Raw genomic sequence first — 17,638 nt, forward strand, 5'->3', positions numbered from 1 at the left:
GTGGCTAAAATTGTATGTCTTGTCACAATCGACTTTATGGTGCAAAGGCAAGTAAGATGGAAGTTTCTTTAGAAGTCATTTGCAAGGCGCAATACATATACATATCAGTTCCCCATGATAAATGTACTGATGTGTAGAAAACATACAAAATAAAAAATAAATAAATAAATAAATAAATGAAGGCCGGAGGTTTAGCTCAGTGGCATAAGTGCCTGCCTGGCAGGCGTGAGGTCTTGAGTTTGATCCTCAGTACAAAAAAGAAAAAAAAGAAAAAAAAAAAAAAAAAAAAAGAAAGAAAGAAAGAAAGAAAGAAAGAAAGAAAGAAAGAAATGGAAAGTCAAAGAAATAAAAAGAACTAGTAAACTCTAAGAAATACAAAATAATCAGTGACCTGTAAAAAATATTGATAAGAATCATAATAATGCCACAATTCAAAGAACTCCAGGAGTAACTCTTGTGTGCATAGAAAGATACTCAAACCAGTGCTGAGACATGCATTCACTGCTCTGTCTGCCTTCTTGACTGAAGGCATAACTCTAGATCTGCTTTCCAGTGGATTCTGCCTATGTGTTTACAAAAACAAAGAAAGTCATTTGCAATGTAAACAAAAATAAAAATGCATATGAAGGCAATGTCACCTATCTTATCACTCTTGAAAAATTGCTCATTTCCATGAAGCAAGTATCCTAGAAACCCCATCAGCACCATATTTTTCATAATTGTAACACTCACAAAGCACTGAAGTATAAAATTTATACCAAGGACTAGGAAAGTAAAATTGGAATGCAAATGTGCCTGGAGAATAGAAAATCTCCTAGTAAATACCTACTGAATATATTATCATAGAACGGAAAGGATCCATGGTGTGTCTAGTTTGAAATGAGGCATTTTGTGTACAGTATTGTAATATAATAAACGATCAACAGATATTTAGAATGAATGGAAGAGGAAATGAAAGTGGAAGAACTAAGTACAGCAGTGAAATCCTGCTCTACAAGGATCCTGTATACTTAGCAAGTGGCACCTACAGACCACCAGGGACCTGGAGAACACAGGTGAGTTCCCAGGCCAGAGGTTGTTGGGCCATCACACAGATCCTTTTGTGTGCTACCATTGGTAAGTCAGGTTTTAAGTGTGAACAAAAGTCCTCATGGGAGGGGCTGGGGATTTAGCTCAGTGGCATAAGCACCTGCCTTGCAAGCAAGCAGTCCTGAGTTCAATCCCTGGTACCAATAAAAAGGAAAAAGACAGACTCCAAAAAAAAAAGTCTTCATGGGAATCCCTGGCTCATACCCCTGCTGTGCAAATAGTTTTTCAGGTGAAAGATAAAAGCTGTCATCTCTTGTTTTAAAAGACAATATGAATTACGTTAAGTATTTCCAAATCTGATCTCTTAAAGCTAAGGTTTATACTAAAAACTGTATTTTTTCTATTGGAAGAATAATAAAAAAGAGATTGAAGTGGCAATTATCTCTGTAAGACTTTTAAAATCTGAGATGGGAAATGAAAATAGTTGTGCAAGATCTTGAGTCAGGTTGTACAGTGTCTTAATACCTGCTCTGAAATTGGGCTGTGAAATTTTTATAGCACTGCTAAAGGAAACACTTTTTCCCAATGAGATAACGTTCTGATAGTGTTAAAAATAATACACCACTGGTTATAAGTTAATGGAATAGCATTGTTTGTAATTAGCTGCTTTAGAGAAAGAAATATGCAAGCCACTGAAGCATTAGAGAGACTCTGCATGCCAAAACTTGACTTCCCATACCTGAGCGAGGAGGTGTTAAGATATATGACACATCCTTTGGATGAGATTCTTTATAAGTCATCACAAACTTTCTGACACAAATATTTTCCTTTCCTTCTGGAATATGATGACTGACACTCTCAGTTATCTAATCTCATTGCTGATCAAAGTCATACAAAGAATTCTCAAGTCTACCACAGCAGTGCATGCTTTGTTTTCTTTTGAAATCAGGAAAATCTCTTTCTGACTTGGTCTTCTAAAGAACACTGGCTTCTCTCTCCATCTATTGCCTCTGTAATGAGCCCTTTATATTCACTTTCTAGGACCCCCAAAGAAGCTTACTACTTTATGACTCAATGTCATGAAACTGAAGTGTGTGGTTGTAGCAATACAAATTAAGAAGGTGTGTGTTTTTATTCCATATTTAAACTGGCTACTCAAAATGTTTGGATCATGCCGTTTAGTTATGTTTATCTTATGCTTTCCTCCAGCACAATTCCAGATTACGTAAAAGAGTTTCACTTGCCCTACACCAGTTCTGTGTTTTGTCTTCTTTACTTGGCATTAAGAGCAAGGCATAATTTTATGTCATTCACTAATTAATTTAAGAATCTTAACTCCTAAAAGTCCTCAGACTTTTCTGTTGTGATGTTCTTTCGACTGATTTTTACTTCCTTATTTGTATTTGCAAGCTTGTGGTAAGATGAGATTTTGCTTAAAGATAGTATTTATTCATGTAACTTAGATCTGGAATATGTAATTTGGTCTTTGAACTAAAATGTGTCTTAAATTGGTTAAAAAACATAGCCTGCATATGCAAATAATAATGGTATGTATCATTTCTTAAAGACTTAACTGATATTTTGATTCTTAACTGCAAGTTATCTCGTTTAGTCTTTACAATAACTCCATAGGAAATTATCCACATTTACCTTGGAGCAAATAATGCTTAGAAAGAGACCACAGCTTGGCTGTGGTTCAGAGCAAGTAAGCACCAAGAGGCATAAAAAAACCCGTAATTTCCACCATAGTACAGTATTTCCCAGTCAACTCTTGGCCTTCTATTTAGAGATACATGTAGATTGGCCCACATTTATTAAATATAATAAAGAGAGATCCTGTATACTTTCCACCTCATTTTCATCTCTGGTGACATCTGGAATAAAGTATTATATATAGATGTTCTTTAGTAGTTCAGCTGTCAATTTTTTGAGTTTCAGGTGGGAAAGTGATACAGAATCAGTAGAAAGTAAGAACTTTTGTTTTCGTCTGTTCACGGATAGGGAGGTTATAATCTCACTCTGCCAGACAGGTGAAGCACAGCTCCCAGCTCTTCAGAGTATGGGGAGAGTTTACAAATAAAACTTTATCAGGGGCAGGAGATGTAGCTCAGTGGCAAGGCTCCTGCCTGGCAAGCGTGAGTCCAGAGTTCAATTCCTGACAAAATAAAAAAAAGCCAACTGGATCTGACTGTTTTGCTGAACTCTGGTATTTCAGGCTTAGATGTGTTTAATGTGTTTTACACTCAAGTATATTTTCAGATTTTCAGTTTACAAAGAATGTTTAAGGATGTAATCCATTGAAAATGGAGGAGCATTTGTGTTGTATACCATAAACTTGGAAATTGACACTGCTAAAATCCACACACCTGGGGAAGAATTTCAAATAAGTAAAAAGTGCCCAAGTCATAAAAATGAAGATATTCTGTGAAAAAAATGTTACCAAGAGTCAGAAAGATATTTGATTAATCCATAGTTTTAATAGTAGTCCAACCTACAATAACAAAAGAAGCTCTTAGGATTGCAAAATAGCTTCAGAATATTTATACCAGGAGAGATACTTTTATGCTGAATTGGGGGGGGGGCTCATATTCTCCCTCACACAAAATTCTGCAGTGTGATGAAGAGCCATTATTTCAGTTTAAAGTAGAATATCTATCATAAAGTCTATAGAATCAAAAATATTACCACAAATCACTCCTCTTGATGCAAGATTCAAGTGAATGTGTGAAACATAAATAGTCACTATAAATAAGTCTACGAATAAGGCTCTGCTGCCTCTAAGACAGAGATTAATGAAATTTTATGATGCTAGAAGCACAAGATATAATCTGTGGCATTAAACTGATGTCAAGATTGACTGATTGCTTAAAAAGCCTTTCAGTTCTCCAGAGTAGATTAATGACTTTAGCTCTACTCTGTTCCCATGCAAAATGTATATAATTTGGTTCCAACAGGTATGGAATGTGGTAGTATTTACATATTAAACATAACTGGAAATATGAACAAGTCGAACTATTTCCAAAGTGAAAGACACTGTACCATAATATTTTCAAACCACTTAATTTTATATTTAATGGAAGCTGATTCAGGAACACATTTGGAGATGTTACCTGGTCTGTTAGTTGATTTGAGTAGCACAGGCAGAGAATCCTAACAATAATACAAATATTGACAGTCATTAAATTCCACCCCTTTTCAGTAGGGGCCAAGATCTTTCAATTTTTAAAATAAGGCCAGGGATTTAGGTCAGTGGCATAATCGCCTGCCTTGTAAGAGTGTATGGTGAGTTTGATCCCTAATACAAAACAAAGTAAAAAAACCTGACACAATTTTTAAAGTAGCCATTTGCTGATTGGACTTTTGTTGTTTTTTCTAAATATCACAGCCATAATGCCTCCATTCTGATTAATTTGGCCTTATGTAAAAAAGAGAACTCAAAGGTACTTAAAACAATTTACTGTATTCTCCTATAACTTTATGAGGACTTGCCTCTCACCCCTAATATTTCATAAGTTTTTGTATGAACTCATTTTATATACTCTTTGCAAAATAGTCATCTGAATTATCAAAGTGAGAATAACTTGTATTTACTTGGTTTATATAGTAGTTACATAGATTGGTAATTCCAGTAACAAGTACTAGGCTGATAGAAGTGCTTTGGGAAGCACACATTCCCATCTCCCGGTAACTGTGCAGCTCCACCACTAGAAGCAGAAAACATGTCGGCTGGTGGAGAGAGTTAGGCGCATGCTCAGTCAGGTCCTCTTTTGTGCATGCGCAGTAAGGCGATGAGGCTGACGTGTCAAGGCCAGGTGGGACCGTGACTGCCCTTTGTTCTTGATGCACTTCTATGCTGACACTGGGTCATCCTGTTTCCTTGGAAAACTGTGGATTAAATAGTGGTCAACAACGGCAAAGCAACTAGTAACTGCGCCATGGTGCGGTGATATTGCTGATGATATGTCCAGCACAGTGCAGACATGCAGTGCACCTTTCTCATCCAAAATTGTCCCTAGGATTTAGCAGTTAAAGACACGGAACCAAAGGCCACCTGAAGGTCGAAGGCAGGAGCTTCCTACTGGAGCAGCACCCTGCATATGGAATTCCAGATATAGATTTATATTTTTGTCTTTATTCCTAACAGTTTCTTTCTTTCTATGCCTTCCATCTTCCCTATCTCTCTTCTTTTCTTCTTTCATTCTCTTATTTTTCTTTTCGTGCTTCTTTATCTTTAACTACTTCTTGGCTTATAGTATTTGGAAAGTTTTAAAATGTTCATTATGTTTCCATATTGTCTATACTTTACCACCCTAATGCTTCTTCAGGTAAAAGCCAGGACCCTTTGCTGCGGAGGTGATTATTTTAAGTCTTCTCTAAGCTACAATAACATAGTACAAATCACATATTGTACTTCCTAATACATGCTGTGCTCTTCATGTGTATGTAGAATGTGCTCTGATCTAAGGAACAGGGGGAAAGGGATGGTGGAGTGTGTGAACTATAAGTGCCTTAGCTGCTTGGCTTCCCAAATTTCTCAGCTGTCCCAATGCTATGAACTGATCAAGCTGAAGAAATACACTTTAAGGTGCACTAAGGTTTATTTTCCTTATGAGCTACCATAATCCACACTTATGTGCACCCATAGGTGCTTAGATATAGCAGTGTATTATGGAACAAATGACATTATCCGAGTTAATATTAACGTTCACTACCGTGAGACCTTGGACGCAATCAGGGGTCAATTGATTCTCCATTATTTACCTTAAATATGTTCCTTCCTGAGCCCTAACTCTAAATAGCTGGTATTTTCGCCTTGAGTATTTAGACCTGACTTCTATTTCCCAATCTGCCACTAATCCCCCTGTCTACCTCTGGGTAAGTTTTCCTACCCACAACATGTGAATAATAAAAGTTATTGCACTATTTTGTTGTGAGGTTTAAATATCAAATGGTTCAGTCCCTGTTGGGGTCCAGTAGTCAAAGTCAGGTTTACTGACATGTTCAAATTCTCAGCTATTATCTGCCTTAGTTTTTAAAACTTTTTAACAAAGACTTAAGCGAAAGAAAAGTTATACAGTGTAATCATGGTTATGTACACCCATGATATGATCACATTTTAAAGTGTGACATATATACATATACACATATATATATATATATATATACACATGTGTATATGATTCAGTGATAATACTATAATTTTAAAAGATCACTTTTTTTTTAAAGTTAACTAGTCCTGATACATTAAATCAATTTCATAAACCTGTCAAATGGGTTACAGTTTGAGTGTGAAAAAAATTTTGATCCAGATTGTATTATTTGCATTTCAGAGTATTCTCTGGGGTTGGGATATAGCTCTGTGAACAAATGCTGAGCATACATGAAGCCAAAAACAACAAAACAACAACATACACAGAAGATGTACCCTGACCAATTGACTAGTCATTCTGAAAAAATATCATGCTATACTAATACAGTACATGTAAAATTGTAAAACCCACTCTTAAAATCCATAAAGTTAACACTAAAAATATTTTCCATTCTAACCTGCAGAACCTAAAATGGAGCTCATCATTTTTCATCAGCAGCTATTCAAAACTTGTTCTTCCTAAGAACTTGTCCCTTGATGGTTGCCTGTCAGAATTTTATTCTCTGTGCATCATAGAAACTATTTATCCAATGCCCACTTGTCCTCTGTGATATGAAAATAGCTTATTGCAGTGACACTGCGAGTTGGCTTGGCTGCTTCCTCACTTATCTTCTGGGGAGCTCACGAGTCCTTTGGTCTAGAAAGTCAGGCTGGAAAGAGTGAACAGTTCAGCAGTTTAGAGTTTTCAGTGAAGTTAGGGAAGAAGCTCAAGCAACAGCATAGGAATAGTTGAGTCTTGGTAGTTATTATATGACGGAGGCATGTTCCCAGTTGGTCCTCTGCCCTCCCTGATCTAATTGGAAACACAGATGAAAAGTTTCAGAAACCACAGTTTTTCACTGTTTGGACAAGTCTGCAGGCTTTCTGGCCTAGTCACACTTCGTGAAGTACAAATTTTAGTGGTATTTTCTCAGTGTACTAATGGCATTTCTGCCTGGAGATAATACATTTTTGGTAGAAATAACTTGTCATTCAGTTGACATATTTTGCTCAGGAAGTGCTGGAATTTCAAAACAGTTCCTGCTCATGCATGCTCACCTGTTTCCTGCTCTTTGGTTTTCTGATCTTTGACATGTGTTTCTCTTTCTAAAAATGTGGCTTTGTGACTTTTCATGAAATGTGACTTGAGATTTAAATTCATCTCCAAATTGGTTCCACAATTCCATTAATACATTTCTCATTTTATTTACTTTATAAATAAGTTCCTCCACATATTTGGAATATAGTGACAAAGAAAACTGTTTTTTTAAATATTTATCTAAATTGCAAATTACATAGATAACATTTAGTCACTTTCCCACTCACCCACCCCATGCATGCTCCTGAGAACATCAAGATGTTCAATTTGTCATCAGATTTGCTTTAAGCTTACACATTGGTCTTTTCGGTGGACCCTTGAGATTTCAAGAAAATGTTTCTACATGTTAAGCATTTGGAAGCTACTTACTACATATCCCTTTTGGCCTCTCTGAAGTGAGAAGATTTCACTAGGTATATCAAAGTTTGAAAATTTTCTCAATGTATATTTGGAAGCTCCTGGCCAAGTGGAGGTTAAGCTTCCAAGCCAGTCCTAGACAAGATGTTACACTGTTGCTAACCACGCCTGTATACACTATGCAGGGAGCACATGGTTTTAATATTCTAGTATTTGCTTTGTTAATATTGGATCTGAAGTTGTCATTAGCAACATTTTTATTACTCATAAAGCAACTTTATTATGGTATGTAACTAAATGTAGAAAGCTACATAAACATGTGCCATTTAAAGACTTTTTTTTAATAAAATCTGTGCTTTGTGCATTAAGCAGTTTTTCCCTCAGTCAATGTGCCAATTAATTCTGTGGAATTTAAATTTTATTTCTTATAACTTGTCTTTAGTTTGGAACATTCTTTGTAATATTCCTGCCATTGTGGTTATTTGTTTTCTGAAGCTCTTGTTTCTATATTGCTTAAAAGAAAATTCACTTTTGAGGACTCTTAGTTTAGATGTAGTTGAAGGCATGTCAAACTCCACCAATGCACATTTGAATTTCTCAATCAATACATGATAACTTAAATAAAAACAATAACAATTAGACTTATATGTAAGTATCTAAATGCCTTTCAATCAGACTATTTTACTCAGTATTTTATTTTCACCTCGAAGCAGAATATCATTACATGGTGAGCACACCAAAAGTTAAAGCAAATGAATGAGTGGCAGGCACAACTTTTGTGGGTGTTTGGTGGCAGACAGAGATGCTCACGAGATAGCAAACAGCACAAGACCATCTCAGGGTGGAGGACCAGCAGCCTTTGCACTATCTTGTGAAAATTTGTGTTTGTTCTTTGAGTCTGGGTCTCACTGCTTTGCCCAGCTGGCCTGGAGCTCATAGCAGGCCTCCACCCTCAGCCTCCCTCCTCCCTCAGCTGCAATTTCGAGCGTGCACCACCATGCTGGCTGTCCTGGGAAAATTCCTAAAGCTCATAGTAAGACAGCGACATCCCTGTACCCAGTATGAACAAGGATCCTAAGGAAAACCCTCATGGGCACCTTGAAGACAGACATGAATGTGTACCTGGGATGCGAGATTAAAAACTGGATGGGAAAAGCATTCAGCTCAGATGAAATAGCACCGAGCATCCAGCTTAGAAGGAAGTCAGGAAGTCGGCTCCCCAGGCACCATGGGCCCCAGTGCTGCAGCATCGTAGTTGTGCTTGGGTTTGTTTCATGCCTTTCAAACCAGAGAGTACGGTCACAGGTGCTGGTGTTAAATGGGGAAGTATGATTGGTAAAATCTCCGTAACCGGTAAATGTCTGTGTTCACGTCATCAAGCTAGTATTTTATTTCGAAAACATGGCATAAGTAGAATTTGCAGTCAGTTCAGCAGGAGATCCTTGTGGCCAGTGCAGGGAAGAAAGTTCACTTTGAATTGCCAGTATTCAAATTCTTTTATTCTATGCAAATTTTTAAACTTTTGAAAGTGTAAGTTGTCTTGGAATTATTTTTTCAGGTTTTCCATCTGGTTCACAATCCCCTTTTCTCTGAACACAAAATGACTTCCAAATTTGGGTATAAAAGTCTGTTCAATGGCTCTTACATCTTGAGGTCACTCCATCCTTAACAAAGATTGTTTTTAAGATTTTCCTTCCTGTATTACCCAAAACATCTTTCTCCCAACCAATTTACTAATCCTACTCTTTTTTCTTTGGGACTATGTAGTAATTTTATAACTTTCCTTATTAATAATGAATGCTTGTATGTGAGATACATTTATTTACATCATTTTATTTGAGTTTCAAAACAACTCAGTAAGTAGATTGCTATGTATTATTACCTTTGGCTTCTACTCAAATATAGAGAAAATAAGTGAGTTGTCAGTGATTACAGCAACAAATAATATATGATGGACCCAGGGACTGTGTGCACTGAAAACTTCATGTTACTTCCACAATTCTATGCCGTATCAAAAGTATCTTTTCCAATTTTTAGTGACGTCCCATACATTTTTCACTTCTGCATACTATATGCTATCAGCTCCTGTGTCATGGTTTTGTCAGCAATTCCTCAGTGAACTAATTTTCAGTTACAGAAACTTTCATGGTGCTGGATGGTGTGTGCGTGTGTGTGTGTGTGTGTGTGTGCGCGCACATTGGTGTGTGCACTCAATCACATAATTATATACACATACATCATAGCTTTCTGGCTGGTATTCAAAAGTATTTTCTTATCATAACCAGGCCTTGAAAATGCTTCCCATAGATCATTTTGAGTCACCTGCATCCCTTGTCTCCTGAAAATTTTATGTAAACAATTTTAAAAAACAAATGTAGAGTTTTGCAACTCTGGGAGAGTTTGAAAATACTCCCTCTCTTTCAGTTTCATTAAAGAGCTTGAATAGTATTGGCAGAAAAAGAACTACCATCTAGTGTATGAAAAATGTAAAAAATTAGATTCCTCTATAATAAAACATCAATCAAATGAAAAGGGACTCAGAAGTACAAATGGCCAATATTACCTGGAAAAAATGTTTATCATTGCTGGCCACCAGGATGGAAATCAAATAACACGGTGAGAGTCTATCTTATCAAGATGGAATAATTATTATTAAGAAATTGAGTAATGCCAAATGCTAATGAGGCTACCAGTAAAAAGGAAGCCAGTTATATTGTCTGTGGGACTGTGCATTAATTCTGCCAGTATGAGAATTCTTCAAAACACTAAAACCATAAATTCCATTGGATCCAGCTATCAGCTTCATAGGTGTCTCCCCAAAAGAGATAAAGACACCTTATTACAGTGTGACATGCAGACCCTTGTGTATGGTGACATAATGCATAATTGCTAAATCTTAGAAGGGGTTTATATGTCCATCATTAGATGCATGGATAAAGAAAACCCAGTATTTATTCACAGCGGAGTACTACTCTATTACAAAGAATAACTGAAATCATGTAGGGAAATGGACACATCTCAAAATCATCATGTTAAGTGAAATATTCAACCACACAAATATTGTATGATTGCTTTCATATAAGATGCTCAAAGTATAAATAAAGAGCAAACTACAAGATCAGTGAAAGGAAGCAGCGAGATGGGTGGTTTGCAAATGGTCAGGAGACCTAGCTACAGGGTAGGAGAAGGGGAAGGGTCCATAAGAATGAAGAAGGGTCGTTGCTTGTACTAACTCCTCACAATGAATATAACCATTATGTATACTGCAGAGATGTACTAATAGTAAGTGTACACGTCACTTACAATGGCAGAGTGCTGAGGTCACAAGGGAAGACATAGGTTTCCCTTTATTTTGTATATCATCATTTATAAAAGGAGAAAATTTGTGTTTTCTGGAAAGCTTCTTAAAACTCTTAAGTTTTTTTCCCCCCTTGTGTTCTATATTTGATTAAGGAGAAAATTAGAACATTCTATGCCTTTAGTCAGTCTGGCTAATGAAGCAAATAAATACTTTCAATATGTAGCCTCAATAAAACTAAAGTCCTTTCAAAGTTAACTGAGCAACTTTGCCCAGTTGATTCAGGATTATCCCATGCTCTGTCTGTCAAATAAAGAAGTCAGCCCAGTGTTAATGGTGATATAATTCTGTAAATCCCAAGAATGAAACTAACCACTTTCTAGGGTTGGGACTGCAATGCCAAAAGCTGAACCTCAAGCTGATCTGAGTCTGAAAACCAGTTTTCCTGATGCTAATGTGCATTAACTTCCATAATGATGCGCATAAAGTCACCAAAAGCCAGTCAGTGACTAAAGCAGTGGGTAAATTGGTGAGGGGTAAAATTATGTGTTATAGCAATCATTTCTGAAAACTCTTCTTGAAATGGAATGTTCGCTCCAGGGATGTTGGTGTTACTCAACTCGCCCTGTCTTTAAAAGTGGGATTTCTCTGAAACTGTACTGTTTACAATGAGAGCTTCAAGTCTTTCATGAACTTTAATTCCTCCCACTAAACACTTTTTTTTTCAGGCTGATGAGGGGATGATTAAAGTTTGAGTTTCAATTTCAGCATTTTTTTCACATTAAGTAAGAAGCAACATTTTTGATTCGCTGGGGAGACAATTAGTCCAATGTACAACTCAAGCAGATTGTTGGCCCTTGTTTCTGATAGTGAAAATTAAACTCTTTAGTTACAACAAACTCTTTGTATCAATTTATCTTTTAAAAATCTCTAAAACAGAATGTTACAGAGTCACTTTTAATCTCTGCTAATCAAGTTTTTAAGGGGCCCTGGCAAGAACATTCCAGAAGTTCTGTCTGGTCAGTGTTTCTGTTTCAGCACGTCCACAGCTTTAACTTTGTGCCAGGCTCTTCTCTTTGCTCCTAGCACCTGGCCTGTGCCTTTTGTGCCGCCTCGTCTGTGAGATTTCATAGCTGACTCTTGGCCATCACTTTGAATTTTGGAAAGTTCCAGAAACAACCAGCCACAGAATCAGGTCACTCTGCCAGGCCTGGTGTCCCTGATTGAAACTCTGTGGTAACTCTACATAGATGGGTATTCACTTTGCAGTATTCTGGACCCTGCTGGACAATTATTGGGGATCTGGACTAGATCCCAGTCTCCCAAGTGAGTGTATGGTGAAGGCTTAAATAAATGAGACAAGGAGTATGATTTTAGGGCTCCAGGAGTATCAAAACCCTATGCAGAGTTCAAGACTCTGGAGGCTAAGACAAGGAATGTCAGGGGCTGGGAATTTAGCTCAGCGGCATAAGTGCCTGCCTGGCAAGTGCTAGGTCATGAGTTTGATCCCTGGTACCAGGACACATGTCTCTGGGTGGCCAGTATTCATTTAGTTTCCAATCATGGAGGGGTGAGAATGGAAAATGCAGGAAACTGAGCAGGACGTTGGTAGTAGTTCAAAGTCCTTTCCAAGTAACAAATTGTATTTAATTTAGGAAAACTATTTTATGTTAATTTAGGAGAAGTATCTTAGGAGAAAGTCTCCAGGCTGACTTTCACTACAGGAGTGAGATGCCTGCAGCTACAATCTCTGTCTTGTTAACTGGGGTTGGAGCAAGGTGTCCTCAGCTGTGGCCTTATTTTGCTCTTTGAGGCATCTCTTTGTTTTCAGGTTGGCCATGCTAAAGCCCTGCACATGTGTTCAGTTTCCAGTTTTGGTGGCTTCCAGTAGACAATGATTCTGTCTTGGCTTGTCTCTCTTTTCATACAATCCCACACAGTGACTTTACTCTCTTTCAGTCTCTGTGTCCCTCTCTCTCTTCCTCTCTTTGATGATAATTTTACTTGTGGCTGTACAAAGAGCATGAGGTCCCACTGGCACCCCAATCTCTGTACCTGCTCTCTCACTGCCTTCTTCCGAACTTGAGTCAGTGTGGGCTGCTGGCCTTAGGATTCTTTCTTTCTTTTTCTCCTCCTCTCTCCTTTCCTCTTCTCTTTGTCTTGTTCAGCTCTTATCCTTCTCTTTTTTACCTTTGTTTTGGTTCAGTCCTCTCAGCATACAAAACTACTGTCATTTCCCCATCCTGAACCACACACACACAGAGACACATACAGACACACACACACACATACACCAGTCGTCAGCATCCCGTTCTTATTCCAAGGCATTTACCAATCCTCATGTTGTCAGTGACTGTTAAATTCTATACCAGTAGGTCCTCGATATTCAGCCCATGGACTTCTTCCAGTTGTGCCTATCGATACTCTACCATCCCTGTACTAAGAATGATTTAGGCTGAACTTCTTCCTGCTTCCTTTCTTGCCATTTTTCACTGTCAGCCAATATAATGTCCCTATTAACCCATTCTTTCTAGCTAGAAATATTCATGGTCACACACAGCTCCCTCCTTACTCTCCACCCTATCGTACAGCAGTACGGTTCTGGTTCTCTCTCTCTGACACTTTCTCATGTCTGTTTCCTTGATCATGGTGATCGGAAGGTTTATAAAACATACATTTTTTTCAGCATTTCATAAATATTTTTCTGCCAGATATCAAAAACCATAAGAGATCAACAGTGATCCTGAAGACGTAAGACTGTTCCCTGCCCAGTGAAAAGCTTAGAGGAAGTAGCAGGCAGATGTGCTGTCATAGTAGTTCGGTTTAGCACTGTGGAGATGGGAAGGGAACAGCTTCCATCAGATCAGAAGCAACACCTGGCCTAGTGCAGAAAGGAGGAAGGTTCTTTAGTGCAAACCCCTGCAGGAGCTGACTTCTCGTTGCTGCGTACTGAGTAGCTCTGTGACGATGGAGAAATCTAATCACAGGCAAAGGGTAGCAGCCTGTGAAAAGCACAGATTGCAAAGCCTGGTTTGCTGATGACTCCTACCAGAATCCTGACCTAGAGCAAAAGGCTGGAAGTAGAAAGCCGGAGACACACTTCAGTGAAGGTCACCTTTCCTGGTCCACCTCTGACTCACTCACTGCCTTGTGATCCATCTACATCCACAGTGGGCACACAGTGGTGTCATGAGGTCCCAGTTTATGTGTCAACCTTACCATCATCAGCCCAGCCCCTAACTCAGTGCCTGTGCCTGTGCTGTCATCTTTCTGGAAGCCCTGGGGGCCCAGCTCTCTTCTCAGCCCAGGTCCTTGCAGATATCTGAAGTGCAGCTGCCCCAGCCTCAACCCACACAGCCAGCGCCTTCTTATTCGCTGAGCTTTTAACCCCTAGTGACTCTCACACAGAACTGCAGTGAGGTTTACTGTCATAGTGACCCTGAAGCTTACTGAATGCAGATCTGAAGATGTTTGTCCGAGCAGCTGCGCCTGTGCGGGGCTCCCCGGAACATTCCACAGGTGTCTTCAGGTGCTGGCTGAGAAAGGCATGGAGCGCAAACTGCACTGCTCTGTTGGAGAAAGACCAGGGAGGCGGTGTCCTTGGGCGGAGGTCCACATAACTTCAAGTCTGGCAGTGACAGGGCGTGCACTTTTTTATTTAATGGTTTGCATTCTCTTTCAGTTAAATTTCCTTACAGTGAATCATTTCTTGATTATGATCAGGGAGCAGAAGATCACGTGATTCTCTTATGTCCTACACTTACAGCTGCTGGATGTTCTTTGGCTTTCTATGGCTTGTCACTTTTTCTTTTTATTTCAGACAACAATTGTTCAAATCTTGGCAGAAAAAAAAAAAATCCTTGATTTTGACCCCTCACAAATGGCACTGGGGAAGTTCTGTTGGGATGGTATTATGTAGTCATCTCATGAAGCCCTGGTTTACAATATGAATTATTACTCCTAACACTCAGTGTTCCCTAAAAATTTGGAAAAGTGTGTGTTGGTACCTCCTCGCCAGCCAGCAGCCCCACGCGTGACGAAATGCTGACTGCTGCTGAGATCCTCAACACTGCAGTGCCGACCCTGGGCAAAATTCCTTCTCCATCCTATGCTTCTCATGTTTGAGGGGAGGAGGATTTGGGAGTAACAGGCAGATCCTTGCAGGTCTCAGGTTGCGTGCTGAAGCGAAATTGATCCCTGGACAGTTGTCCGGTCCATCAGCTTGGTAAGAAGCTGTACTTAGGAACATGAGCATTATTTTTACTTAAGACAACATTTTTGGCAAAACTTGTCATCTCTTTTCCCATATATGGGTCCAGGCACAATCCTGCTGCTCTCCAGGGTGGAAACCACGAAACTCGTAGCCTTTTTTAAGGCCAGCTTGAGGTTCCTTGAGTTTATTATGTTTAAGTTCTAGATGATACAGCCTGCTGGCTCCCTGTCCTGAACTGTCACTGTGATTAATTACGTAGATCTGTCAATTGCTTCAACTGCTGTGTGCTCCTAGTAAGACCCTCTCTGCAGGAAGACATGGTGTGAGTATCACTGGCGCCCTTCCTAGGATTTCTCACTTAAATGCATAATCTCTGCTACCCATATGGTATCAGGCATCTGTTCTTCCATAGGAATGTAAGCATTTGCTTTTCTTTGCTGGCTCAGAAATAATTTAAAAACATACCCCAGATAGCTTTTTGGATGAATTCAGATCATTGCAAGGGAAATACAAAGAGGTGTTGGAATGCATCGTTCTGGAGCATCCTTGCACCTTTCTAGACTCTCCTGTTCATCGTTGGCAGACAGTTTTCTCTGTGTGTTTTGTCCACTCTTACCTGTGAAAGCAGACCTATGTGCAGTATTTCAGCTAGGCACTGTGGAAATGAGACTGGACTCACCTTTCAGGGGTGACCTTGGTTACATAATGCAGCAGAAGGATTGAACCCATGGGCGCTCTGCCACTAAGTTGCATCCCCAACTCTTCTCCTTCTGCTTTGGACACAGACTCTTGCCTTGTCACCCAGGCTGGATGTCGGTGTCGCTCCCGGCCGGCAGGAAAGACACACGACAAAGTCTGGCGGTGTGCAACTTTGTCTTTATTTGTCTCCGCGTGGGCCCCGCGAGGCCTCCGCTCTGCCACCAGCCCTTTCTCGCCGGTGGACTTTCTCTATCTCTCTCTGTGCTTCTCTCTCGTGGCGGGAGAGGCATTCACTTTTATAGGGTAACAGTGGCCAATCAGTTCAAAGCGCGCGATGCGGGCTGATTGGCTAACATCAGTTGTTGCTAGGCAGACTATTCTATTGCGCGGGCTGCTTACGTCGCCAGGGCAATCAGGGGGCAGGAAGCAGGCGCCCTGCCTGGCTCACTCGATGGGAGGGGTAACTTAGCTCAGGCTTTGCTCTTTTCTACAGGCCGCATAACCGCCAAGTAAGGCGACCGGGCTCGGCCGCGGCTCCCAACAGCTGGACTTCAACTTCTGGGCCCCACGAATTCTGCCTCAGGCCCCCAAGTACTTGTCACTGAGACTGCAGCCCAGCACCACCATGCCTGGGCTTTGCCCATGTCTTTTTTCTTCTCCTACTTCACCTGATTATTTTTAACCTCAGCAATAAAACCCACTCTGCATTGCCAAAGCTCCATTAGGTATGAATAAAGTGAAAGCCTTATCAGTTTGAAGTATGCAATGTGTGATTGACCAAAAGAATGGTAACATAAGTCTTTGCAAGCCCTAAAAGCTTTCCACTGGTTGCTATGCTACTCCAGGTAAACATGTGTATTTATTTGTCCAAAGGAGGTCAGGTCCGTAGTAAATGTTATCATGGTAAAATGGCACTCACCACAAAAATCCTCATAAAATAACAAGCTCTGTTTTTTTGAAATCATTAACTGTTCATTGTGAAATTACAAGCAGTTCAGATCACGCTGTTCCAAAGGGGAAGTCAGCTTTTCTCTTCTGAACAAAAAAGGAAAAGATGATAATGAATACACACTGTACTTAAGGTAGCCATAATAAAACACAAAGCACCAAAATACTGACTTTCCAAAGTCACCCAAGAGGAGACTTTAAGGAAACTTGTTTTTGCTGACAGACGTGCTATCATGAACTCATACACTGATTCGGTTCATACGATTATTGTTGTGTCTGACCTCACAGGCTGCCCATTACTTTTCAGCAATAAAAGTGGAAATATAGTTGTTTTGTAGTATTTTGTTCCATGTTCACTTTTTACGGTATGAAGTCATCTGAATTTGTAGGATACTTGTTTGGTACATGACTCACTATAGAAAATTTTCAGTTTGCTTTTGTTTTTCCGAGAGGAGAATCTTTCCTAGGATCTAGAATCTTTGGTTCAGAAAGGATGAACTTCAGAAGGGCAGGATTTTTGGACTGTTTTCTGCAGTATACTCACCTCATAGATTTTTAAGTAACTGTTTCTTAAGTGACTTGATGAACGGAATATAATGTTAACCTTTGTTTGCTTCTGGAATAGACCGTAAGTTGACAAGGTGATGGCAGCACATAGTAATGTTCCGAGGTTGCCCTAACAAACTCCCACAGTCTGCTGCCTCAGACAGCAGAAATTCATTTCCTCTCAGTGTAGATGCCAGCAGTTTGAGACCAAAGTCTCAATAGGTGTGGTTTCTGCTGAAACATCCTTCCCAGCCTAGTGCCTTCCTGGCTCCTTGTTGTGTCTCCTGAGCCCTCCGTGTGCCAGTCCGGGGCCCAGATGTC

At 39.6% G+C, this 17,638-nt stretch overlaps 1 protein-coding gene across 2 annotated transcripts in view; it reads left to right on the forward strand.

Moving 5' to 3' along the window:
- Pdgfc (platelet derived growth factor C) overlaps nt 1-17,638 on the forward strand; it is a 196,147-nt gene that overhangs the window by 158,983 nt on the left and 19,526 nt on the right. Inside the window, exon 4 of one of the 2 annotated variants that reach the window (XM_063260879.1) lies at nt 927-1,055. The exons of the other annotated variant lie outside the window; for it this stretch is intronic. Within the exon in view, the coding sequence (XP_063116949.1) occupies nt 927-1,055 (129 nt within the window). The remainder of the gene's footprint in view (nt 1-926; nt 1,056-17,638) is intronic. 2 annotated transcript variants of the gene reach the window in all.

Source organism: Cavia porcellus, unplaced genomic scaffold (genome assembly GCF_034190915.1).
Source record: "Cavia porcellus strain 051 isolate PalLab524CR breed Dunkin Hartley unplaced genomic scaffold, mCavPor4.1 scaffold_14, whole genome shotgun sequence".
Taxonomy (NCBI): Eukaryota; Metazoa; Chordata; class Mammalia; order Rodentia; family Caviidae; genus Cavia; species Cavia porcellus.